Source organism: Chenopodium album, chromosome 2 (genome assembly GCF_948465745.1).
Source record: "Chenopodium album chromosome 2, dcCheAlbu1.1, whole genome shotgun sequence".
NCBI classification, from domain to species: domain Eukaryota; kingdom Viridiplantae; phylum Streptophyta; class Magnoliopsida; order Caryophyllales; family Amaranthaceae; genus Chenopodium; species Chenopodium album.
In genome coordinates, this window is record NC_137835.1 from 57,222,313 (window position 1) to 57,249,870 (window position 27,558).

At 34.5% G+C, this 27,558-nt stretch overlaps 1 protein-coding gene across 1 annotated transcript; it reads left to right on the forward strand.

Moving 5' to 3' along the window:
* Positions 1-597: 597 nt before the first annotated feature.
* LOC145598736 (DENN domain and WD repeat-containing protein SCD1-like) lies at positions 598-26,396 on the forward strand. The gene is made up of 24 exons (XM_081655125.1): positions 598-942; positions 3,510-3,603; positions 3,873-4,074; positions 4,175-4,316; positions 4,430-4,530; positions 4,927-4,990; positions 5,461-5,574; positions 6,332-6,552; positions 10,436-10,490; positions 10,589-10,672; positions 11,732-11,918; positions 12,021-12,184; positions 12,644-12,688; positions 13,487-13,562; positions 13,651-13,724; positions 13,836-13,886; positions 15,159-15,316; positions 18,953-19,000; positions 19,462-19,519; positions 19,599-19,682; positions 20,258-20,504; positions 20,602-20,792; positions 21,603-21,667; positions 24,862-26,396. The coding sequence occupies exons 1-24, from the start codon at positions 769-771 to the stop codon at positions 25,745-25,747; spliced, it is 3,585 nt and encodes a 1,194-aa protein (XP_081511251.1). The 5' UTR covers positions 598-768; the 3' UTR covers positions 25,748-26,396.
* The last annotated feature ends 1,162 nt before the right edge of the window (positions 26,397-27,558 follow it).

A 27,558-nucleotide genomic window follows, 5' to 3' on the forward strand; every position in this document is an offset into this window, starting at 1 on the left:
TTCTCGATATTAATACAACGAGCATGTATGTTATCAATTTCCGATCTTAACTCACCAATTTGATCTACGATATAATTAAGGACTGGGCCAAAATTACTAGTATTTTCAGGAATATGATAATAATGCTTAAAATCAGGTTTCTTACACTTATTAGAAGGTCTAGTGTTCTCCAGTTTTACCTAATTATTAAATCAACTTAATTAATCTTTTAACCGTATGACTCTGATACCAAATCACGCAACTTAACAGAATCTCATTTATAATAACTGTATTGTCTTCCTTAATAACAGATTTCACTTGTATAATAACTGTAGTCAAACATAATACTTAATTTTTAACACAAATACTTATCCTTTTAATATATAAGTACTAATGAAAAGATCAAAATAACACCTCGAAAATAATATTGTAGAAACATATAACAGTATTAAATTTTATTTTAACAGGCTAGAACTTAAAATAATAGTATTAAAATAGGAAATAACTTTTTTTCCACACTTAGCGAAATTTTTTTTTTCAACGGTGGTATGGATCTTCCTAGTCCCTACCTGGTAGTGGACAATACTTTCTCCTATTCACCACTCCATTCTCCTCCTCTACAACCAAACGCGGCACTCTAAAGAAAACAAACAAAAAAAGGTGGAACCGCCATGAAAATTCATCTGAAATTGCAGCAAGCTTTCAAACAGATCTGATTCTCATTTCACAAAATTCTCATTCCTCAATTCAATACTTTACCAAGAGTGTGTCAAAACTCGAGGTTCGAAAATGGCGCCGATCTTCGAGTATTTCATAGTGTGTGGAATTGGACCTGAGATTCGAACATTAGATGAGAATAAAGGATTTTATGGCACCAATTACAGATATTTGCCTTCGCTTCTTGATCAGTATCCTCCTCTCAATCATACCCTTTACCCTCCTCCTCCTCCCCAGCTTCCCATGGTACTTTCTCTCTTCTAATTTGTGCTTTTATTGCTTTTTAAGTGTTGCCATTTTCTGGGTATGTTTTCTATGATGTTGTACTTTCGCCTAGCTTTGCGGGTTTTGTTTATGATTGAATGAATGATTGTAGTAACATTGATGATGGGTTTTGCTTATATTTGATGGAAATGCGGATTTATGATGATGATATACAGGTTGGGGATTTTGGGTGCTTGAAACACTTAATTTTGAGGGGTTTTGTGTGAATGGAAGTGCCATGAAATAGCATTGTTTAGTCTAATGAGGAAAATAGATTAATGGAATTTTCTAGGGTAGAGTGTTTGATAAGATTAAGGGAAGAGGTTGAGAAATGCACAATTATGTAATGGAACAAGGAATGCATTAATAATATACAATAAGAGATAAATTTTTACGGATTAGAACATAGAGCATATGGATATTTTGAGTTATTTCAAAAGTAATTGAGGCTACATAGAGCATTATGGTGCATTTCATTAGTGTAAAGTATAAGCGATGAATATTTTTAGCGGATGTCTTGTTCTCATCTAACGGTGAAGCATTTATACTTACTTTTTCCAAATGAAACTTGATAGCTTCTCTTTTCTTAATTTGTGAATGCAATTACAAATATTTATCCTCTTGCAGCACTTCATTGTCCAATGGTCTTATAATAGGAGGCACTTTTATGGATAGGCATGTACGAGTAGTTGATTGAAAAGATGATGATAACGGATTTCAGTATGTAGTTCGTGGATTTGATATGCTTCCACTACTTGAAAATTAAATGCCATAGCTTGACATTCGCACTTGTTAATGTATTATATTGACCATTAGCATATACTTCCCCTCCTTCCATTTTACTTGCAACATTAGGATTTTGACTCCATTCATACTATCTTTTATTACTCATATTGTGATTTATATGAAAGAAAAAAAATGGTCATGTAGGATCTTGTTGGATTTGTCTTGATTTGTACATTAAAAAAATCTAGTTTAAATTGTGCGTTGGCAATGTAGGATCTTGTTGGATTTGTCTTGATTTGTACATTAAAAAATCTAGTTTAAATTGTGTGTTGGCAAGCGTGAGACTCTTTGTTGTAGGTAAATTGGAGTGGAGGAAGTATAATTTTCTATTAGTAAAAATTAAAAAAGTATAAATTTAGTACTACCTCCGTTACAGGTTATGTGCAACGATTAGACATTTTTCCTCTCTGCTTTATGTCAAATCGTTGCACATAACCTGTAACAGAGGTAGTATTTTGAAAATATACATTAAAATTAATCTAGCATCATTTTACATAATAACATTTGTTTATATATAAATTTGGTAAAAGTTTGTTGGCAAATAGAATATTACTTCAGTTTTTATTTATATTTTATTTTAATTTTTCTTAAAATTGTTGGTTTGGCTCATTTACAGTAGATTTGTAAATTAAGAAAACCTTGAAAAAGATGAGTGGGTGTAATAATGTAAAGTGAGTAGAACACACACACACACAAAAAAAAAAAAAAGAAAAAAAAAAAGAAAAGAAAAGAAATGAACAGAAAGCAAGTAGAACAAAAAATAGATTAAAATAAATAAATTTGCAAGTAGTATAAGAATATTGCAAAAGAAAGTGTTGCATTTTAATTGGGACAAAAGAAATACATATAAGGTGGGTGCTCTTGGTAGCCTTTGGTTTGCAGTGTCTAGTTTCTCCTTATCTATCTGTTGTTTTTAATAATTTTCTATTCACAATAGTGAAAGATGGAAGCTTGTTTTTTTTAAGCGTTCAATGCCAATTATGTTAGCTCACACATTTTCAAAGGGCTGTGATGGAAATATGTGGAGAGATTAAGTTGGTCTTTTTTTCTTGTGTTTCTAATCTCCTATTAGTCTTGTACTACCTTTAACATGTGCACCTCTTGTTTTATAACTGTTTCTACATTTAGTGTATCACTAAACTGTACAAGGTATATAATCAAGATATTATATCCTTGTTCAATGTGAGCCTCTTGAAACCTTATGATATCGTCATTATATTGAGTTGTCCTGTAGAGCAAGATAAGATAATCATATCTCCTAAACTCCTAAATATTGTTACACAAGTTATGATATTATTTAGATGAAAGTGACACCACTAATAAATGATTTTTTGGTGCCTACAGCTACTTCATCTTTTTTTGCTTGATTTTTGCTTATCAACGCATAATTTTGACCAATAATATCTTTAATATTTACCAATAAGTAAATTTTAATAATGTCGATGTTTTGAATTTTTGTATTTAGACAAACCTAACAAGATCTCTCTTCACTCTGTCATTCTTAAAGTATAATTTACCGAACATAGTTAAAGTTTAGTTTGTGAATAATGCAATAGTCAAAACATTGCAAGTGAAAAAAGGAGATAGTACCTTATTGTGTACCATATTGATTGTTCTTTTATCCATTTGGTTTTCCCCAATTTTTTTTCAAGTTTTCCTTTTGTATAGTGGAGGTCTTTGTGAAGTGGTTTAACTTCTTTTTCTTTTCTTTTTTCTATTTTTGGGTGGTGACCTGATCTTTATATTGTACCTTGTTAATGTAGTGTGTTTTGCCTGCTGGAGTGGAGTTCTATGCTTCAGGACTTGATGGCAATGATCCCTCAACGTATCCTCGCACTTATCCTATTGTCTTAACTGGTACGTTTGTATTTGTAAGCTGAGTTAGATGAAATTATTGAAACAAAATTGATGGCTGCTGCAAGTCTTGCAACCCTTTTTTCTTGGTAGTTATGCTTTAATATGTAATATCATTTTTCTATGTAAAAAAAAAAAAAAATGTAATATCATTTTTAATATCTGTAGGCATTGAATTCTTACATCACATTAGTGATTGTAGCTTAAATGCTATTATTTTATACCCATGATATCTTTATGGTAACTTTCTATTTTTATTTGGTCATTTGCAGAGGGTGATGGCTCCAAAATTTATGTCACTTGTATTGCTTTTCGGGACCTAGTTGATGAAGATATTGTTCAAGCACATCGTATCCCCGTGAATTCATTTGCAGACAAGTGCATCTGTCTTGTTTCACGTTTGCCAAGTTTTCATGTACTTCGTACCGCTCTGGAGGAGATCTTTGCTCTTTGTTTTTCACCAAAAGGAAGCCGGTGAGCTGTCATGTCATTAATTTAGCTTCACTTGTTGGAGCTTTCTGATCAAGTCTCTATTATAATATATAACACAACTCATAACACTTCTTTTTTCTAGCAAGCCGTTGTGGGATATTATTGCCTGTATGGTGTCCAATGTACCTTTGCCTACGCCTGGGAAAGATCGGGTGTTGTTTGCTATTGAGAATTGCCTATTGTCTGTCGAGGCTCCACCAAAAGATGGTTTACCTCATGCTGATGTAAGCTGAATTTGTTATCATTGTCTATCTGATTGTGTCTTTCTCGACTTGCTTGTACAAGTTAATGCAGGTTGTTAGTGTAGGTTTACCTTTTTTGCTTTGATGAATTGCAGGTATCCTTTCAGCCATTGGTACAGTGTTTGGATGTCGACAACTTGCTCAAACTCTTCACAGCTGTATTGCTTGAAAGAAGAATCTTACTTCGGTCAAACAAGCAAGTATCCATTTTTACAAACTTTGATTTTATCCCTTAATGAAAGAAACTAGCCAGGTCTTCTAACTAATGCTATGTTTCCAGACTTCCAATTTGTTTTTATAATTGATCAACCTTATAGGATTTCGTTATTGTATGCTATGTTTGATTTGATGTATTCAATTTGACATATTGGTGCTTATATGCTATAGTAGGTTTTTACTCCTTCCTTTTTGCTTTTTGTGTAGCATTTTAGGATATCTTCCGGGGTGTATGATGCTGAATGTGTACCACTAGATGTAAATTTTTATTTTATTTTTGATGAAAAACTGATTTGGAACAAATTTGATAAATTTAGTGTATATGTGGGAGTAAATTGTTTTTGAATCGTATAAATTTAACTATTTTTAATGACAGGTATTCACTTTTGACTCTTGTTTCTGAGGCAATTTGTCATCTCATCTACCCATTTCGATGGCAGGTAATACATACTCCCTCCGTTCCCGAAAGTTCGACTCACTTTGCATTTGCGCAGTATTCAATGTGCATCTTTGACGATTAATATCTTTGGTTATGTATCATTGAAAATAATAAAAAGTTAATATTTGAATAACATAAACCAAGCCAATTCTAATAAGAACTCCCATGGTAATTTTTTTCTTTTGTATAAATCATAATAGTTGGTTAAATAGTGAGTCAAACTTGTAGAAACGGAGGTAGTATATATTGAGGCAATGTCAATGTTGGTTGTTTACACCTTACTCTTTCAAGTTCTGACCTTACTGTTAACATTTTTGTAATGTAATTGCTTTGATAATTTCTATAATGTAAAAATTTTCTTCCTTCTCTATTTTTGATTTTTTAATTTTTTAATTTTATTTTTATAATTCTGTCAAATATTTTCTTTTCTTTCTGTCTCTGATTTTTCCTTTTCTTTTTTGTCTGATGAAGCATGTCTACATTCCATTACTATTTTTCAGCGGAGTGGATTATATTGATGCTCCAACACCATACATGATGGGTCTTCATTCTGGAGTTGATACCACTGGCCTTTCAATGGATGGTGTAAGCTACCTCCCTAATTTCTGTCTTGTTGCCTTGCTTGTGCATTAAACTAATTTTATCTTATCCTTTTTTTTGTACTACTTATCATTGTATGTTGTTTGGCGTCATTTCCGTTTATATTTCTGTTTTTTCGTGGCATCCTAGTTGGTTCAATTTCAACTTCTGTGTCTGGACTGAATCTAGCAGTTGTTAAATTTATAATCTTGTCATCCTTCATCATTTCTCTTCATTTTTCAAGCTTGACGAAAATAGAATTATAGGATATATATATATAAAAAAAAAAAGGGGGAGGGAATCGTTCAATGTATCATACTATTTTTTAATCTCATTTCTAGTCTTTTAAACACTAAGTTTTATTGACTTTGGTGTGTAGCGAAGGAGAAATTTAGTTTATTACCTTTATTTTTAGAGTGAGATATAATTCTTCTACATACATGCCTTATTCGGGAAAAAAACTTCAAAGTAGTGATTGGGGGCCAGCCAATTTCTTCATTGTGTGATAGCTTCGCCCTAGTTGAATCAACTATTGGGATTGTAGGGTGCAGTGGACTTTCCCTATAGCTATGTTAGCTTTGGGATTCTGAATTAAGGAAAGAAAATTCTTTTTGAGTTTTCTAGGGTTTATCGAAGTAGGTAGTGTTCTATATTGTGGATCTTCCTAATGTTTTTTGCTTTTTCCCCCCTTTGTCTTGTCCTTTTCTTTTCTATGCTGGAGTTTAAGTTTGACTTTCTATTTCTACCTTATTTTCTGATGTAGGTAGTAATTGTGGACCTTGAGTCTAACCGTATCATTACTTCAGAGGAAATACCTCCTATACCAGAGCCAGAATTAAGCTCTTTACGTGGTGAGATATTGAAATTACTATATCCTAATGTGGTGGATATAGATCTGATAAAGGTTGGCCTTGGCGAATCACGTGAGCTTTATCATAGGGTTGCTAACAAACCATGGTCAGATGAGCATAATATTCAACTAAGGTAAATTTATCACTTCTTGAAATGTTTTTGCGCTTATATAATGTATGGGTGCATACATAGTTGAATTTGTGAGTGAATACATGCTCAATTTCTTGTTCCCAGCCCCAATCTATTAATAAGTTTTACAATCATTATTATAAAACATCAGTGTAACTGTATTAGACTCAGTTTCACTCTATTAGACTCGGTATTCCTATTACATAATCTTAAGGCTTAAGCCCTTCCTACCAAGTTGTCATGCGATGATACAAGCAAAGTTCAAGTAGCACTGTGCGGAGTGCATAATTAAAAATGTACCATTAAGATGTTATCTAATAATATGTATGAGAAGTGCTCTTTAACAACATTAATGACATTCTCTAATGGATATTCTACTATGATCTTTTGTACCTACATCTTTACATATTGTAGTTGCCTAAATTTGGTAACATGCTATCATCTACATAATATGCAACATCTGCTCTCTCACTGTGTCTATTTCTTTAGGTTCTATCTTGGCTGAATAAAACAGAAAAAATAATGTCTGTTAGAGAAAAACTATGAATAAAGGAGGACTGTAATAGAAAGGAATTAATCATGAGACTCAACTTTCTCCTTTGTTTAATTATCTTTTCAGCGGTGGGTATAGAAAGTGCATATATCATGATTAGGCCTGTCCGCATTGATGGGGGCATGGAAGGGGAGGAGACTTGGCTCTAACCTGGAAGGGGACTTTAATTTTGGTTTTGGCTTGCATCGGCATTGGGTGGTGGGGAGGTAATTTAGGTGTTGAAGAGAGATGGAGAGTGTTGGAGATGGTAGCACCTTTGACTGAAGTACCATTTGGCGTTTGTGATTTAATTCAGGCTATTACTTGGACGGCATGAAGAAAGTTATAAAATGTGCTTTGCTATTTTCATGTAGTTCATCCACATAATTGGCTTTTTGTATGTGATTGTTTATTATTGTTTGGCTATTGGTTTTTACACCCAATGGAAAGTATGTGAACTTAAGCAGAGATCTATACACTTCCATTATTTCTTGTTATTTACCTGCTTAATCCCCTTTTCTTATTCCACATCATTTGTTACTTCAGGTTACTAAATTAGTTTTACTTGTCAATAGTAGTTCCAATGTGATTAGTTATAACTTTTGATGCGGGAGTTATTGATATGTAATTGGCATGTGTACACTGAATGTCTTTGTGGTATATTGATGAGAGTAATATATAATGAGGGAAGGGTAGGAGCCTTGGAGGGATGAAATGAGGGTGGGACCGTGGGAGGGATGGAAAGAGGGTGCAGAGATTTGAAATAGATGCAAATATGAAATTAGAGATAAAAAGAAGATTATAGGTGTGCAGATCAAAGTCAAGAAAAGGCAAAAATGAAGAAGAGAGAAGGGAGGGACACAAATATGTGAAAAGAATTATATTTATGTGTTAAAATGTGGATGAATGTTGACTGTGAATGTAGCAGTCATTTCTTGAGTAGTAAGGAAAATGTAGTGTGTGGCATGAAGAGCTTGTGACTCTTAATATGAGTGAGCTGAGTTTCTCTGCACCATCTTGTGATATCTTTCAGAATGTCAATCCATGAAAATGAAGTGAGGGGACTATTTTTAAAAGAACTTTGTGATTAAAACAAATCCATCTATTTGTGAATACATCATGGATATGAGGGTTTACCAATGCTATTTATTTTAAAGACACCAATGAGTTGAACTTCATAAATATGACCCATGCCACATGTTGTGCTCCATCATCTGAGCCACATAGCATGAATTTGGATTAGAATTTGCTTAATACAATTTCAAAAGCTCTGTAATCTTATGCAACTAAGTTAAGCACACATGCTGTTTGTAATGTTGCAAATGATCATTTATCAGCAAAAAATGCTTGTGTCTTTCATCTATGTTCTATGAGCTCAAGATGCAATTGATCAATGTGTGAGATTGTGGGAGTGTTGTGCTATTCAAAATTAGGTGCACTGAGGCTATATCTACTTCATTGGATTGGTTTGGGAGCAAGCAAGCTGACAATTGTGCACAGGACGTCTATTGAATGATAGAGTTTTGTCTTGTGCCTCTAATTTGTAATGAGGTCATTTGACCTCTGTTTGAATTACTTCAATTTCCTTCTTCATACCCATTTTTCAGTTTGTAAATTTATTTCAGTTTGTTTTAATTACCATTATAATCACAAGACATCAGTACCTGTAAACAGCCCTCCATTCTGATCTGGTTCCTTTTTTTGTCAGTATGTATTCTTGTTGATATGATTTCGAAATGTAGATATGTGACTAGCTTTTCCAATCATATATACAGTGGAAGATTATGATATTTTAATCCTTCCCTCACCCCTCCTCTCCCCCCCCCCCCCCCCCCCCCAAAAAAAAAAAAAAAACTTCCTCCGTTACGTATTATGTGCAACATTTGCCATTTTGGGATTTTACAAGTTATGTGCAACAAAAAAAGTTTCCTTATATGGTAAAATTTTTTGAGTAAATTTACTAAAAGACCCTTACTTCAATCCAATTAACACATTAACTACATGTTATTAAGTTATTAACCCAACTTAATTAACCCTCAATAATAACACTAACACACATTCTCTCTCCTCCCTCACAAACAGTTCCACCACCCACGCCACCATATTTTCTCTCTCCTCTCTTACGCCACCCTCATCTCCACTCTCTTTTCTCTAACAACCACCACCCTATTTTCTCTCTCCTCTCTAACAAGCCACCCTCACCACCAATCTTCTCTCTCTTCTCTCACAACAACCACACCACCACCACCATAAGATCGGGTTGCCACCACTTCCTCCATTATAGTCGTCGCCGCCACTTCCTCCTTCATTAAAGTCGTCGCCGCCACTTCCTCTTCCATTAAAGCTTAAAGTTGAGGTTTTATGGTCAAATTTAACCATGAAAACTCTAGATCTAGAGTTTTCATGGTCAAATTTGACCAAATTAACCCCAAATTAGTGATGAGGAGGTAATACTTTTCAAATTAAAGGTTTTTTTTTTTTTTTCTTTCATATTTTTAGGGTGGTTGGTGGTGATTTCGGGGATAGGGGAGGGAGGTCGGTGGTTGTGGGTTTCCGAGGTTGCGGGTTTTGGGCTTGGTGGTTGTGGGTCTGGTCGGTTTTGGATGGTTGTGGTCGGTTTTGGGTGATTGTGGGTCCGGTCAGTTTGGGTGGTTGTGTGGTCGGTTTTGGGCGGTTGTAGGTCTGGTCGATTTGGGTTCCTTTCGCGGGGTGACTTTCGATTTGCTGCTAAGAGGGTAAAGTTTCAAGTGGTGGAGTTTAAGGTGTTTCAGGTGGTGGTCGTTGGGGTTTCGGTGTTATGCTGGCGGTGGGGTTCCGGGATATCGCTCATTAGGTGGTGGGGTTCCGCAATTTGGCTGGTGGGGATGTGGGGTTCTGCGATTTGGCTGGTGGGGTTTCGAATCATGGTGGTGGTTACGGGGTAGCGGGGAGTGGTTGAATGTGGGTGGTGGTGGATGTTGCTGCTGGTAGGTGGTGTCAGGGAGGCCATGGCAGTTGGTAGTGGTGGCCATTAATTTATTATCCTCCTTTCTCTCTCCTACCCTTAATCACACACCCTTCACTTTGTTAATCAACCATTAGCAAATTTTGTCTTGGGAAACGTGCAGCAAGGTTTGTTGCACATAATGTGTAACGGAGGAAGTAATAATTTGTGTGATTGTCTTTTGTCATGTTGTATTTTCGTGTTGAGGGTTACCTTAATTATCCATGGTTCCTGCGTGGCTCTCTTTTCAAATTTGATGTTTCTTTTCTTAGATGTCACATAAGCTTATTTTGATTCATTTGGATAATGTATCGTGTCTCTGAAGTAAGGTAACCTGCAACATTTTAAGCAGTCCCATTCTGTTTGTGCAGGATGATATTTCTGAAGTTCTTTGCATCAATTTTATCTGGTTACCGGAATTTTATTGTATGTCTCTACTTCTTTTTGGCTATTTAATTAATTTGTTTGATTCATATACTTGTATCATGTCAAAACTGCAATGAGAAACTATTTTTATTACCCAGGAAAATTCTGCAACCAATGTCTTCAATACCCAAGCATTCTTGAAGAAGCGCTCTCGATTGACTAATCAACCCCTAGATCCCATGGTGAGCTTCAGTATGGTTTTTGGTTATTTTTATTGCCTTTTTGGTCTGTTATAATCATTTCATGTACATTGAATTTTAAAAGGATCAATAAGAACTCTTTCTTAAGTTCATGAACAATCAAGTCTAAGATCTCATGCTTGTTTGCTAAGCAGTCTGAACCAAGCTGGTTTTTTTATTTTATTTTATTATATTATTATTAACACAGACCTGAAGTTGTACTGTGTTTGAGATGCTTGGCTCACTTCCTTTCTCGATTCTTTGTGAAGGTAGAGTTGAGGTAAAGGGGTTTTGTACCTTTCGTCCTAATAACTTGCTTCTTCCACCAACGCTGCACAGAAACAAAAATGGAAACCAGAAAACTGGAAATAAGGGAACACTAACACATTTATTTTGTAAAGGTCTAAGAAATGATTGGAAATGCTTGGCTCACTTGATTCCTTGTGAAGGTGGAGTCAAGGGGCTTTGTAGTTTGTACCTTTCACACTAAAAACTTGCTCCTGCCACAAATGCAGCACAAATACCAAAGTAATCAGGGAACATAGGGGAACACTTGCACCACACACAAATAAAAATAAAAATAAAAAGAAAAAGATAGATTAACAATGGGTGGTTCATGGTTGCTATTTTGGTGAATATTCCCATTTCTGTAAAATGTCTGTTACATTTCCATAATCATGGCTTGATGAGGTTGTATGCATCCCAATTCAAGGTGTCATTGAAACATGTTAGTAGGGTGTATTAACAATGGGTGTTTCATGGTTGTTATTTTACGATTCCATTTCTCTGAGATATTTAATATCCAAAAAAAAATTTAGGAAAACATTAGCTTTCATATCAACTACTTGAAGGTAGATGATGAGTACTATCTCACTCCCTTTGGGACAAGATCATTAGCGTAGTTGAACACCTCTGCTAATAATCATAATCTGATTTCATAATTTTCTTTGCACGAGCTTCATGAGATCTGTGAAAGCACTGTTATTTTGTGCTGTCTGTTTGTCTTCTATATTTTTCTTGTTGTTTGTTTACAGTATATCAATACACTGCTTTTGCTCACAGATTATACAATTTTTCGAGACACAAGGTTTTTTGGACTTCCTTGAAAGAGGCATAGGCTTTAATAACAATCTTCTTCACAAGTTGCAAGATGCCATTGGGAGAGGACAGGATCCTATGTCAATATTGCCATCACCTGTGTCAGAACCTGAAATTATTACAATATCTGATCTTGATGGCAGTGTACCTGGTAGAGTTATTATTTAGTTGTCAATTATATGCTCTCATGAGTTCATACCTTATTAAGCTTACTTGTTTAAATTTCTTACAAAGATGTTTCCCTGATTCACAGCTAGTGGTTCTCCCTATGTGTATGACCGATTCCCCTCAAATATTAGAACAGAAGAGCAGGAGGAAAAGAGGAAGCAGATTCTTGCTGCAGTTGGTGGATCACTTGATACTGATGCTAAACATAATCTTGATCATGCTGAAAGTCTCAGTCCAAGGGAGAGAGCTGTGGGTCCTTTTTTCAGTTTTCCTTGTAGATACAATTATTTTAATGATTGGTTGCTATTTCATTCATTAACTAGCTATCTTATTAAGTTATTGAGAGTCACTTAAGGTCTTGGTATGGTTGTCATCATCCAGATAAGGTGGTTTCTCCTAGTTCACCCTCTTTGCACATATTATGCTACTTATGAGGCCATTAAGTATTAGTTGATTAACTACCTGTTAGGAGCTTGTGCAAAGTTCAAGTTTAATAGATTGTTGTAATTCTTGAAAATTATAACAGGAAAAATATTAGTATGCTTCTTGCGAAGGGAGTTAGAAGTATGCATTGTCTTTTTTTTTGTATTAACTTTGCTTATAATGACTGATAACCAAATCGTGGGAATGGTATAAAGATTTGTCTTTTCAAAAAGCCCTCAACTGAATTAAGCTGTGGAACACTTAGATGTATTCTTCTTTTTACAGGCTGAGCGGGAGCGCATGGTCTTGGACATAAAAGTGAAGTTGCAGGTAAATATTCAAATTAAAATACACCTTGAATTTTTTATTAATCGATCTTGGTATCTGCAAGTAGGGTGCTGTTTCTATTGGTTGTCATATTTTCTGTGTTGTAAATCTATTTTTGCATTAAGTAAGAACATTGCAGCAAAGCATATCATGAATTTATCGTTTATGGCAACTAAAATCATTATTGCAATTATTTATTAGCATTTGGTGTAGCTTTCTGTTTTTAATTATCTTTTGATGAAGGAAAGAGTATAGGACAGTGGAAAGAAATAAGCACAGTGAATAGGTAAGAGAAAAAATTTCTGCAGGACCAAATGAAAGTACTGTGAAAATGAGAATAATGATTTTGAAGATAATTTCTGTAGGTGGAAAAGATAAACAGGGTTGATTTGGTTTGGAATTTGGTCTATATGTAGAAATGTAGAATAGTATATAGCTTTATTGTTTGCTGTTCGTTGATTTTGCATTGTATATTTTGTATCTGTAGTCAGACTTGACCTAGGTTGAGGATCGGATGTAAGTTGCAGAAGCTTATCTGGCCTCTAAGATTTTGTCTTTGTTGGGTTGTATAATGCAAATTAAGTGTTTATGATTCAAGTATGCTATTTCAATTGAGATAGGATATGCTCTGGTGATTATAGCTTTGAAATTTGTGGATTTGTTGTTATTGAACATTACCTTTACTGAGGTGAATGGATGGATGGACTTATGACCTCGCCTTGTCCCTTGTTATTGTAATCTTAGATGATCTTATGCTAAGCATTTGAAGTGTGAAGTTATATGACATTTTTTAATGAGCAGGGGCTGTGGCTACGTCTTCTGAAGTTAGGGGCCACTGATGATCCTTTGTCCTCGTTCGAATATGGAACTATTGTTGGTAAATTTGTTTGAAAACTCTGTTTTACTTTTTAGGTAGGTAATTAGATTGTTGATTGAAGTTAAATTTTTGCTGACTTCTTTTGCAGCTCTCATTGAATCTGATGCAGATGGTATTGGTGGAAGCGGGTTTGTTGAATGTATAAGGGAACACATACATACTGTATGTTTAGTTGTGACTTGTGAAAGAGGATTTTTTTAATTTTTATTTTATATGTACTTATAAAAATTATATCTGGAATTCCGTGTTTTATATCTGGTTATTTTCATGCAGGGGTGGAGCTGTCAATTGACTGAAGAGCAATTTATTGCTGTCAAAGAACTGGTACAGCTGTTTTTAAATTTAAAAGTTATGGTTGTACTGCTTCCGCTATTTAAACTCAGTGTTTATTACTTCCTCCATTCCAAATTAGATTACACATTTTGACTTTTGTCACTATTTTCAAACTCTAATTTGACTAGCTTTTGTGATTTATAGATAAGGGCCATGTTTGGTAATTGGCTTTTCAATGGCTTTTTGGTTAGCTTTTGGCTTTTGGCTTTTTTAGGTGGTCAAACAGCCAAAAAATGTGTTTGGTAATTGGCTTTTTAGTCAGCGAAAAAGCTGGCTTTTAAGCCAAAATGAAAAAGCTGCTTTGAGTAGCTTTTTTGTTGGCTTTTGGCTTGTTGGCCCACAAATTATTTAATAAACAGCCAACAACCAACAATTAATTTACCAAACACTTTTATAAACAGCCAGCTTAAACAACCAATTTCAAAAGCAATTATAAACAGCCAAACATTCCAGCTGGTCAAACAAGCCAAGTGAACCAGCCAACCGCCAACAGCCATTTGCCAAACAAGGCCAAGAAAATAGTCATATGAGATTTTGTTGAAATCCTCTCAATGTGTATATTCTAAATATCAACTTTATTATTAGAGACATTTATAGTTGAATTTATGCATTGGCAAACATGATAAAAGTAACGTGTCATCTGATTTAGAACTGTGGAAGTATGTTGGAAGGTAAACGAATCTGCAATGCATATAATAAGTCTTTCCAAGTGTTAGTTTCCATTGAGCTGTCCAAACACTGAGTACTAGATAAAAGTTTATAGATGTGAAATGGTAGCTTTATATTTTTCTGGTTGAAGGCCTAAAATGTTAAACTCTTGGAAAATCATAATTTCCTTGGTAGAAGAAAAGTGGATGAATTTTACCGCTCAAATGGGACAAACAGACTAAGTACCTAAACAGACTTACAGAGGATTGTTCACCTTAAGGGTGTGGATGAAGCTGCTTAAAAAGTTCATGCAGCCAATATCTTTTAATTATGTTTCAATAACCTTTTAAATCACTTAATGTTCAAATTCAGAAGTAGTCTATGAGTATGTAATCTTGCCTCTTGCACCAAATAATAGTATGAATTTAGTATAAAATTTTTGTACAACCTACCCATGAATGGTTGTTACAGACAAATTACTTTAGTTACCAGTCTTACCACCTAAGATGTTATCCTTAGATATTTTCTTGTTTCCTCTACTGTTTCTCTGTCTGTATTTGCACCTTGCCGTCTGAGATTTTGCCTCTCTTTGATGCGTATTTGTTGTAACTTCAGCTGAAAACTGCAATTACTCTTGCAACTTCTCGCAATGACATGCTGACAGTTAGAGATGCACTGGAAGTGTCTGCTGAAATCTATAAGAAGGATGCCAATAATGTTTCTGATTGTGTTCAACGTCATCTGATTTCACTGTCAATTTGGGAAGAACTTCGGTAAGCTTCGAACACCTCTTACATTGAATTACATATCTCCACTTCTCTTATGATTTGGATGTAAGGTTTCTGCTGAACATTGATGGTAATTTCTTTTGGTTTCAAGTGTATGACTTACCTTCCTGATGTTTCTATGTTTTTATGTTGATATGATGGCCCAAATGTCTGAGGACATGATTGTTTCTTTTATTTGCTATTAAATATGGTTTTATCTCAGGTAGGTTTAGGACTTTAGGTTGCCTTAAGCCTTTAATGATTAAAGATCTTTGTCAGCCCTTGATTATGGGTGCAGGTCCATCCTACCTTTATTGTATACTTCTAGGACTTGTGTTTGGATTCTATGGTTATTATTTTTCTGATGTTCCAGTTTTCATTATAAATATCTACTGTCTTCATCTTGTACTTAAGCCTATTTGTGCAGCATTGGTGAATGAGTCTTCCACTTGCCTCTTGCTCTTTAAAACTTGTGAGCATTCCAACTTAACAATCGTGTTGTCTCTGGTGGCAGTTTAATTTTTTCTTTTAGATTGTTGTTTCCTGACTTGGTCCCTTTTGCACCTACTGCCTGGTCATTCCCGTGGCCACGTGAAGTTTTCACTTTATCGCCAATAGGCAAGAGTGTCACACTCTTCTCAAAGTCCCACCCGCTTATGACCTGTTACATGCACTCTAAGTGTTCACATGCTCCAACCCACATTAGTACTGTGATATAGGGTACTGAGATCAATGAGTTGCATGCTATGTTACTTGGACTCTTCATTTCACCTCACGTACCCGTGTCGGACTAACGGACCCTCGACACTCAAGACATGGGTATGACACCCGGACACTTCACTTTTAGTTCAAAATCATGAATTTTTTTCACAAAATAGCCGAGTTGGACGAGTCCAGTAACATGGGTTGCATGTGCCCCAAAAGGGATGTGGATCCTCTTTTTTATCAATCAAGATTAATATCTTGCAATTCTCAACCTTGCCTACTCTAAAACATTCAAGTTCCGCTATTTAATACTGTCTCGATATTCTATAATTATACACTACTTTTAATTAGGTTTAAAGCCTTCCTTCCTTTCTAATGACCTCCACTTAACCCTAAGGGCCTCATTCCCACCTTTTAACTTTTTCTTTTCGTTATAACTATTGTATCAGACTATCGGCTCATCCAATGTACTCCCTCCGTTTTAGAATGATGTTCCTGTTTCGTAAATCGATGCAAGTTTTTACCCATCTTTGACCGCAAATATCTTTAATCTCATACTAGCAAAAATTATAAAAGTTAGATACTAATAATTTGCTCATCAAGACGAATCAAACTAGATCCCACGTGACTATATTTGTTCTTATAGATTAAGAGAAATTTAGAAGATTCTCTCATTTTTTAAAAAAGTCAAAGATTCCAAATAGAAACATCATTATGGAACAGAGGGAGTAGTGTTATCATTTTCTTAACTCTTGATTTTCAGCTTGTTTAAGTTTGCATCCTATGAATACAATACATCTTTGGAACTCTAAGAAAATGGAACCTATAGAGTAATAAATTTTGTAAAACAAATAATATTTTAACCTAAAACAATTATGTGTTTGATTCCGGTGAGTCTTGCAATAGCATTGATGGCGTTGCTTGATACTTATTAAGAAACTTGGTAGGGTATCATCATTGTAGATGCAAATATAATGTTGTGCTATGCTCCTTGGCCGGAAAGTGTTAAAGAAATCGTGTGCTAGTACAACATATATCTTTGAAGTAGAAATGTTATTGTTAAAAGGCACAAGGTGCACTTGTTTGCACTATTCTCATCTTAAAACCATCAGTGCTTTAATATAATTGACTAAACTATTCTATGTTACTTTCTAGTATGTATGTCCAACATGGGTATGTGTCTAAGTGTCCGACTTGGTTATTTTCTGAAAGCTTTCCATGATTTTGAACTAAATTAAAGTATCTAGTGTCTTACCCATGTCCGAGTGTCCGACACGAGTACTTAAGGTGAAATGAAGAGTGTGAGTAATATAGATATTATTAATATGCCTAACATAGTAATATTATACAAAATGCAATAAAGAATCATATTTTTCTTTTGATTATATCACCAAGGGAAGTATAAATAAGGAAATTAACAAAATTATCTAAAAGTAAAATAAATAAGTAAAAAGAAAATGAAAATTGAACAAAATTTTTGTTGTAGTCTTGAGTCTTACTGAATTCCGAGGGATGGGTGAGAATAAAAGAAAACATGAAGGGGATTTATCTGTATTTTGCCACTTAAAAGAAAAAGAGATCTTATACTTTATGAAATCAAAGGACTGTGTCGGTCCTTTCTTAAACATTAGTGTTATGAACTTATGAAAGTGTTGCTGAACTTGTTTTAGGTCAACTTTTTCTATTGTTATTTTTATTTATTTATTTATTTATTTTTGTGCTAAATTGAGCTTATTTGTCCTGGGGTAATCTTACTTTTGTTGAATCTCCAATCAATTAATTGGGACCAAAGCTAACAAAGATATTCACTTAACATGGGTTGGATTTGGATAGGCCATTTTATTATTTAGAATATATTTATTAAGTAAGTGGAGTAAAATTCTTTTTATTGGTGGTTTCGGATTATCTCCATGATTACCAAGTGTGGTCTCAGATGGAATGGGACTGGGAGTGAGGGAATTTGAATTATCATAATTGAAGGTCTCAATGGAACTCCTTTTTTTTTTTTTTTTTTTTTTTTTTTTTCCCCTTTTCTTTTTCCTTGATAAATGAAAGAAGGATTACTTTAGTGTGAGAAAACATGTGAAGGGAACCAGATATTATGTGGGAAAAGGAGTTTGATGTCGCTTTACCTTGGTGGTTATCATACATATGCATGCTTTAATGTTTGATTTGGGTTAGTGGTTAATCTCTCACTCTTCAATACCTACATTTTATTTCTATTATCTGAGAATTGTCTCTTTTCACCTCTGCTGCTTACTTGCTTGTGCTATTGTGTTTGGGGCTGGACGAACATTTCAGTTATTATATAGCATGGAAGCAGAGGGGGAGAGATACGAGAGAGTGCTTTGGTGGATGGGTATCTTTTATCTTTTTGGAGATTTCTGTTGTTTTACCCTATGTCTACCTATTTTTATGGCCATTTTTTAGCATTAATATTGCTAATTCCATCTTGTTTGAAGCAAAACAATTGAGAGATTGGATGGGGGATGTTTCAAAGTTGACATTTATCTCTGAAAAGATTTTGCATAAAGTTAAAGTAAGCAACAAATGTAGTAAGAGTATCACTGCTCATTCAATCCTTTACTAGGCATAGTTTCCTTAATCTTATTATTAGGAATCAATTTAAACTATGTAGCCAACTAAAACCAAAAGAACATTTTTTGGGCATCTACAATACGGAGTTTAAATATATTAATACTTAAGTGAAAGTATCTGTTAATGTAGATGAAACAGCCACTATTGCATATTCTATAACAACTGAAAATGTAGAGAGTGTGAATTTCCTATGTAGTGATTCTAGTGAATTTAGTTGGATGCTTCTCGTTGACAATCCGTCTTTTTTGAGATTTAATTTGTGTTATTACTCTCTAGTTATCTGAATTTTATTCTTTCACCTTCAAGTGACTCCATTGTTCTTTCTTGTTTTTACTCAAGGTTTTGGGAAGGATATTTTGAGTATCTGATGGATCAAGCTTCCAACAAGTAAGGATCTGTAGTTGGTCTCTTTTTTACTTTAAAGCATGCTGAAATATTGCATCTGTGTTTGTCTAATTTTCCTGCCAAGTGGGACAATTGTTATTGTGTGGTACATTATTTATCCAGGGCCCTCATCTTAAATTCAGATTAATGACAATTTTTCTTAAATAGCTTTGAATAATGTTGTAAACACGTACAAATTATAATAATATGATGTTTTAGAAAAGTGTGATTATTATGCTTTACCTATACTTGCCACAATAGAATAAAGGAACACTTTATATATAAGTTATTTGTTGAACTTAACTTTTCTTCCTGTCACAGTCCTCAAAAAGTAATGTACTTAACTATTTGGAACTTATTCTTACGCTAGAACTTTTTGTAATAAGCTGAGGATTCTGTGATGTACTTTTTGAGTGTTATTTCATCAGGTTTTGCATCACTTCTGATTCTTTTGGTCTCTTCAGGTCATCCAATTACGCCACTCTGGTTTTGACACAGCTTATTGTAGTAGCTTCACATATGGTACACTCTACTCTCTTATTTTTAACCACATGATACACTGCTGCTGATTTACTGAATTTTGATTATTTACTTTATAAAGGCTGGACTGGGACTACCCGATACTGATGCTTGGAACATTATTGAGACCATAGCAGAGAAAAACAACATTGGGTTTAAGCAATTTGTGAGTATTTATTAGCTTTCTTTACTTATTTTACCCATGTTCCTTCTTCCTAAACCTTTGTCTGTCAAGTTTTATTGAAGATGATAGTACTATACTACTACCTGCTCTGTCCAGATATGAGAGGACCAAATCTCCCCCTTAATGAAACGGTTCTCCTTCCATTCCATGTTAAGAGTCCAAAATGAATTTCTTGTTGGTGTCAGTGTGAGGAGTCTCTAAGAAGTATTTTTTGCTATTGCTGGGCTGCCTGGGCAAGTGGGCATTATGTGTTTGCAGAATCACTTTGAGACAGTTAACTACATTAGTTATTTACTATTAAATTAGTCTTTATCTCATGCAATATACTGGTAAATAAATTTTCTAGGTGTTCCCAGAATCCTGGGTACACCTTGTGCTATGCATACTTGGGTTTCTAGGTGTTCCCAGAATCCTGGCCTCCTGGGTACACCTTGTGCTATGCATACTTGGGTCTCTTCACCCAGAATTTCTTTTTATTTGTTGCAGTTGATAGATTTATGATGTCTTTTATTGATTGTTAACAATTTTTTTTAATCATTAATTTTTTTTGGTCCCAGATTCAATTAAGAGGGTTTCTGTCACATATCCACCAACTTCGCTTTGCTTACTGGGGAATAGCTGCTACAAAAGTACAATCATTGTCCGCTTATGGAGTTCAATCTCCACGTCCACAAGATGCTGCACATGACAATCAACAGTTTGTTGAGGCGTCTAGTGTTGGGAGGAGCTGGGTACAAAGCATGTTTAGCAGAGATACATCATTAAGGGCACATTCTTTTACTCGTGTACGTAGTGGAGTATCAGGTAGTTCCTAATTGTGTGTAAGGACTTGCAATACCTTATTTATAAGTTCAGGTTGATATGGTTGTTTATCACTAATTGCATATTCTGTTGGATTCAGATGCAAATGAGGGTAAATTGGATCCGGCAAATGCTGTGGGTCAAAAGAAGCCTCAAACAAATGTGCGTGTACTTAGGGGCCATAATGGTGCAATCACTGCTTTGCATTGTGTCACAAGAAAGGAGGTGTGGGATCTTGTTGGTGACCGTGAGGATGCAGGCTTCTTTATTAGTGGAAGCACTGATTGCCTGGTATGTGAACTTTTTTTCCTAATCATGTCAACATTTGGTACTGGTACCTTATATTGGGGGCGTTATGAGGGGCAATATTTTGGGGGTGGGGGGAAATTTTTAAATGTTGGCTATAATGGTTGATGCTAAAGAAAACTTTAGCTGGGCTGGTTAATCTTGTTCCTTGAAAAGCATCCAGTGTCAAAACATATATACGAAGATCACAGGATCAAACCTTATGTGAAACTGTATTTTTATTTCTTTTTTAAGTTTTTACTTAGAGAGAAGCATTTTACACTTCATAGTTTTGGTTATAGTTTTTCTTATGTCCTTGTTTATTTTTTTCACCTACACCTATACATGTATTACAAGATTTACAACTAAGAGTGTTTATTGTTATTATTAACTTAGTACTCTAATTTATCTAAAAATTATATCTACTAGATTCTTAAATCAATATGAGTGTAGTTTTCTCAATTATTCTGATCTTAAGTATGTTGTTAAGTTGTGTAAAATAGAATCTATTACCTGCCTAAAATAGATGAAGGAGCATTTTTTAAAAAATATACAATTTAGCAGAATTTAGTTATGAATGTTTTGCCATTTCAAAAATTCCTCCCCGCCCCACCACCAAAATATAAGTTTGTGTTGCTCAGGTGTAGCTTATCAACTGAAGTTAAAGACATGTTGAATGTTGCCTGTTGAGCTCTTGGAAGCACTAATTGTCTAGGAGCGTTTATTTATGTGCATTTACATCTTAACGAGGATATATTAATGATTGTTAATATTTTGAAACTGATTTAACCTTTCATTCACTTCAAAATCTTCCAGGTTAAGATATGGGATCCAAGTCTTCGTGGTTCTGAGCTTCGGGCCACTTTGCAAGGCCATACCGGGTAACTTTTATATCTAATCATTATTTCTTGTTTTCTTTTGGGGACAAGTATTGAAGGATTATATGACCACACTTGTGTAGGATCACTTCTATTGGTCGTACCTCTGTATCCTTGGTTACTAAGGAGAAAAAGTAATGAAGGATTATAGTATTAAAAGGAGTACTAGTTGGTGACTGACACTCATTTAAAAGGAAGTCTAGAGATATATTTGTCATGCCTATGTTACATTGTCTGAAAATGAGTTGTTTGTGTCAGGTCAAATCAGGTATGCTCAATTGTAACACCCCTGATTTACTAGCTAATAATAAACAATAAATAAATGAAAAATAGACAACATTTAAATAAAATTGCGGAAGCATACACCTAAATCGGAGGTATTACCGCCATACTTAACAACCTGTCAAGTGTTAAGGCTTACAAAAATCCCAATAATTACAACCCAATAAATCTAAGTGAGCTATTTATACAACTTTACAAACTTGTTATAACAAACTAATCGAAACACTTGAGCTCCTTTAGCTACGACCACTTGATCAACCTGCTTAGACAAACTTGACTGCTCACCATTAAGGACAAAATCCAAAATAGATCGTCGCAGGGCCACCATGAGAAAAAGACATGGCCGCAAACACAAGTAGCACAACAAAACAACACACACACGTCAGCAAAAGTTGAGTAATCACTACATATCAGAATATAGAGTATAATATAATAATTAACATTACTAGATCAATTAAACAATGTAGTTCGAAACTACATTACACATTGTACTCTGAAAATAACCTTTAACAACTCAACCTCGAATAATAATACGAACCTTTACTCAACTCATAACCAATAAGTGTGCCATGCTCTTTGTTTTATACCTAGCCTTGGACATGGGTAATTCAAATAAAACCAACAAGTATAAAAACTTGAATACTCCCAATAACTAGAAAACACCTTGAACCAGACCACATACGGGCCAGTTCCCACTGTAGGGGACCATAGAAAAATAAATAAAGATTGTACCTCATTCTTAACTCATGATTACCATCTCCTTACCAACATGCCAAGGACTAAGGTATATAACGCCGAGCCTCAAACCAAGAACAAAATAAATAATCCTCAAACCTTTTGATCTCATACATCGATCAAATAATTATTCATAAACAATAAATAGTATCTCACTAATGGCACATGTTCCCAATTAACATGACAATTCGATTCATAATATCTCAACTCTTAAAACACGTACTAATAACCCAAATATAATCATATCTCAACCCAAAAATAATACTCTGCATTAATAACAACCCTAAAACCTTGATAAAACAATACTCCCTATAGAAACAACATTAAAAACCCTAGAAAAATAACACAATCAATCAATACCACAAAAATAATACGGCAATTAGAATCATATAATACCACACACTAATCATATACATATAAATCATGATCATATATAATTCACAAATTATAAAATTTACACATAACAATACGGAGTACAATTAATACTAACAATTTATAATCAAACAAGTCAAAAAAAAAATTAATTAAGGTAGTGTGATTACATATGCTAGTAATACAAACATCTCCAAATAGGTTCGTGTGATTACACATAATAAATAATACAATCAAACATCTCCAAATTGATAAAGTGTGATTACATAAAATAAATAATACAATCAAATTATAAACAAACGATCTAATTAAGGGTTGATAGTGTGATTACGAAATAATAAATTATAGACATACAACTCCAAAGATTAAATTTGTGTGATTACCTTTCGGAAACAACAAGACTTGGTAGATAAACGGAAGGGTGTGCAATCACGAGCATGTACATACTATGTCATTGGGTAATTTTGATTGGAGGAGGATTTTATAGATGGAGTTATATTAATACCCACTCGTAAAAATTGAAAAAGAAAAGGAAGGAAGATAATGATGATTATGATGTTAAATGATCCAAAAGTATTTGGTATAAGCTGATCAATTCGAATGAGGCTATAGATGACTAATTAACTTGGTGATAATAAGGAAGAATTAAAGGCTCATAAATCAAGGAACAAGGGTAACCTCACAACATCACATAGTTCATGAACGAAATAAAAACGAAGGCAACGTTTTTATAGATTTTGAAATTGCACAGCAAATATATATATATCAAAAGATAGTTTTAGGGTTTAAAATATCTTTAAAATTTAAAATACAATAGGGTTTTAAACCTTTTCGAACTCTAAAAAAAAATATAAACATGAAATTAGGAAAGTTATTTAATAACTAAAAATAACTATTTTTTTTTTATAAAATATAATATATTAAATCATAAAATATTCGGGTATTACAATCTACCCTCCTTAAAACAAGTTTCGTCCCCGAAACTTAAATTAGAAAATTTTAGGGTATTACAATCTACCCTCCTTAAAACAAGTTTCGTCCCGAAACTTTCCCGAAACTTAAAGTAGAAAATAAAAATATCTTGTAAATATAAGAGAAAGTAAAAACTAAACCAAATTTTTTTTTATAAATATATAGATAGAGTATTGATCAAATGTTAGAGTATTACATCAGTAATCAGTTTCAATTTGCTTTGGATCGCGACGATTTGGGTCGCACTTAGTTCAGCTCTATAGTATTTGAGTTGGCTCATGCTCCATATACTTGGTTCCCTCAGAACTTTTTTCCCCTTGGCATGTTTTATGGTATCATCTTACAGATGTAACTTTGAAACAATACATGTAATTGGAATTGGGGTTCTGGAAATTCTATTTTGATCCTACTGAAAATTTGTTGATTGAGGTAACTGAATTTGGTCTGATGAAGAAGTGAATTTATATTGATGGCATCTTACTGAAAATATAAAAATAAATAACCAGAATTTGAGACCTCAGCTGATTCCTAGTAAAGTTGATCCGGTATCACAAAAACTATTTATTTGGCCAACACTTGTGTAGACATTTTTACCAAATAAAGAATGTGCTGCGACTAAAGTTATTAGCTTTTATTTTCCCGAAGACATGTGATCCTCTTGATGTTGGGGCATATTTTGTTCGTCCAGTACTTGTGACATTCATTTAGACCCCAATAATGAATTGTGTGGTTTGCCCTTTTGGCTTGTACTGTCTTGACTTATTTCTTATTTTCCTTTCCCTCTTTGTCTTCTACACATTTATTGATGTATATTCTTAAGTATTGCTGTCTTCCAGAGCTGTGCGTGCTATAAGCTCCGACCGAGGAAAGATAGTATCAGGATCAGACGATCAATCTCTCTTGGTATGGGATAAGCAAACACACCAAGTTCTAGAAGAGCTCAAAGGGCATACTGCACCGATCAGCACTGTGCGCATGCTTTCAGGAGAGCGTGTCCTTACTTCTTCTCTTGATGGAACACTTAAGATGTGGGATGTGAGAACTGATACTTGTGTGGCAACCGTTGGGCGATGCTCCAGTGCAGTTCTCTGTATGGATTATGATGATTCTACTGGGGTTTTGGCTGCTGCAGGTAGAGATTCAGTTGCGTACTTATGGGACATACGTGCTGGTAGACAGATGCATAAGCTCTTGGGGCACACAAAATGGATCAGATCAATCAGAATGGTGGGAGATACTCTGATTACTGGTAGTGATGATTGGACAGCTAGGATGTGGTCAGTTTCTCGAGGCACATGTGATGCTGTCTTGGCTTGTCATGCAGGTCCTGTCCAGTGTGTTGAGTATTCACCGTTGGAGAAAGGAATTATTAGTGGCTCAACAGATGGGATGCTTCGATTTTGGGAAAATGCTGATGGGGGTATAAGATGTGTGAAGAATGTCACCGTACATTCTGCTCCTATATTATCCATCAATGCTGGTGAACACTGGCTGGGGATCGGTGCGGCAGATAACTCTATGTCTCTTTTTAATCGCCCTCAAGAAAGACTTGGTGGCTTCTCTAGCTCTGGCTCTAAAGTATCCGGATGGCAGCTTTACCGAACACCTCAAAAGTCTGCTGCTGTTGTAAGATGTGTGGCTTCCGATCTAGAAAGGAAAAGAATATGTAGTGGTGGCCGTAATGGATTTCTTCGATTGTGGGATGTTACTATAAACATCTGAGCTTCTACTTGTTATGCTTGGCAAGTTATTCTGTCAGTTTTACATGAACACATTATGGTTATTGTAAATCCCTTTTGTTGTACATTGGCTTTCATAGAAAAACCCAAATTTGGGTCACTTAGCAAAAGAATGTATAATGACTGAAGTAAATGATTTTAATACAGTGATAATTAAAACTTTCCTAATATGACTTTATATAGACTGACTTATTGTTGAGAAGTTGTGCAATGTCCTTTAACCCTCTCGGCTCCTCCTCTTTCATTCATGGTTCAATCGGATCCGAATATATGGAAATCCAAATCAAATCCAATTCAAGATTTACCCTCAATCCAAATCCAATCCACGTCTCCACCCACACCATTTGACGTGTGTAGGCTTGCCACATTTTTGCTCACAATGCTAAGCGGATTGGCTAGGCTACACATGAGATATGTGCTTGTGTGCTGACCACTCTTTAAACTTATCAGGTTGTGCAAGTTAACATTGTCAATCTTGTCTTTCATCTCCTTTTACTTCTTTGGATTATACTCAGGATCACTCCCATCATTGCCATCATTATCATCATCATCTTCCTCATGATCTATTTCGTCTTCAGGTTATTCCTCAGACTCTTTAGATTCCACATCAATAGTTACTGGAGGAGGATTTGGATTAGGAACTTCTCGGCACGAGGTGTCTCCCAACTCAACGTCTTGCTATATTGGATCCCCTTGACTCTCATAGGTTTGCTCAGGTTCTAACTTAGACATAGGGTCATGATTATTTGGAGAATGATAGGCATTTTGCTGTGGAGCTTGTGAAGCATTTTGCTGAGGAACTTGGTAATAGCCAAAATTATTGTATGGTGGAGGATAATCGGCATATTGATCAAGGATTAAGATAGATGAACTTCTTATGAGAGACGTAACGGTAAAGTATTTCCTCCGCTCCCCACTAACCATTAGTCTTTATATTTGGTGTAATTAGCAACACCAATACACCATTAGTCAAATGAAAATCACGAAAGCGACTCTTAATAGCTTCATAGTGTGGATAATTAGGTAAGCAATGAACAATCATAGCTGAAACATAACTAGTTTGATCTAGATGATACCCTCTAAAAACATCATATCTATAAGAACAGTAAAAACGTATCATTTGAATATAATCCTACACACTCTCATAGTCTTTCTTCACTAAAGTGCCCATATCAGTGAATCTACTAGGTAATTCAAACATCATGCAAGGTATTCGGGTCATAACTTAATAAAGAAAATTCTTTTTCAAATTTAAGTATACAGTTCTTCGCAAAAAAATTTAAGTTTGGTGTTCATACTGTTCAATCATACAATTTTAGAAAATACTCAAAATATTACCGCCGCCGTGACAACGGCTAAGGCCATGTACAATGTCACATAACAAAAGTCTAAAACTAAAAACCAATTTTTCAAAAATAAATAACTAGAGTTCACAACCTCAAAACATAAGTAAATTAAAATTTTCACAAGTTGAAACCAATATAAACATGGCCCTTCCAAAAACCAATTTAAAATAAAGCAAAATAAAGTTAGTCCATAAATCATAATCAAACAAATCAAAATACAAAACTAAGGGTTCGTTTGGCATTGTTGCGGTTTTCAGTTTTTTGGTTTTTTGCATTTCAAAAGTGTATGATATATGTCAAATAATGAATTAAAAATTAGTCAAACTTATTAAAATCATGCTAATTTTGAAAACTGACAACTGAAAAGTGAAAACACCTTTTTTTTTGTTTCCTGTTTTTGGTTTTTTTGTTTTCAAAAAAATTGAAAACTGAAAACAAAAAACAATGC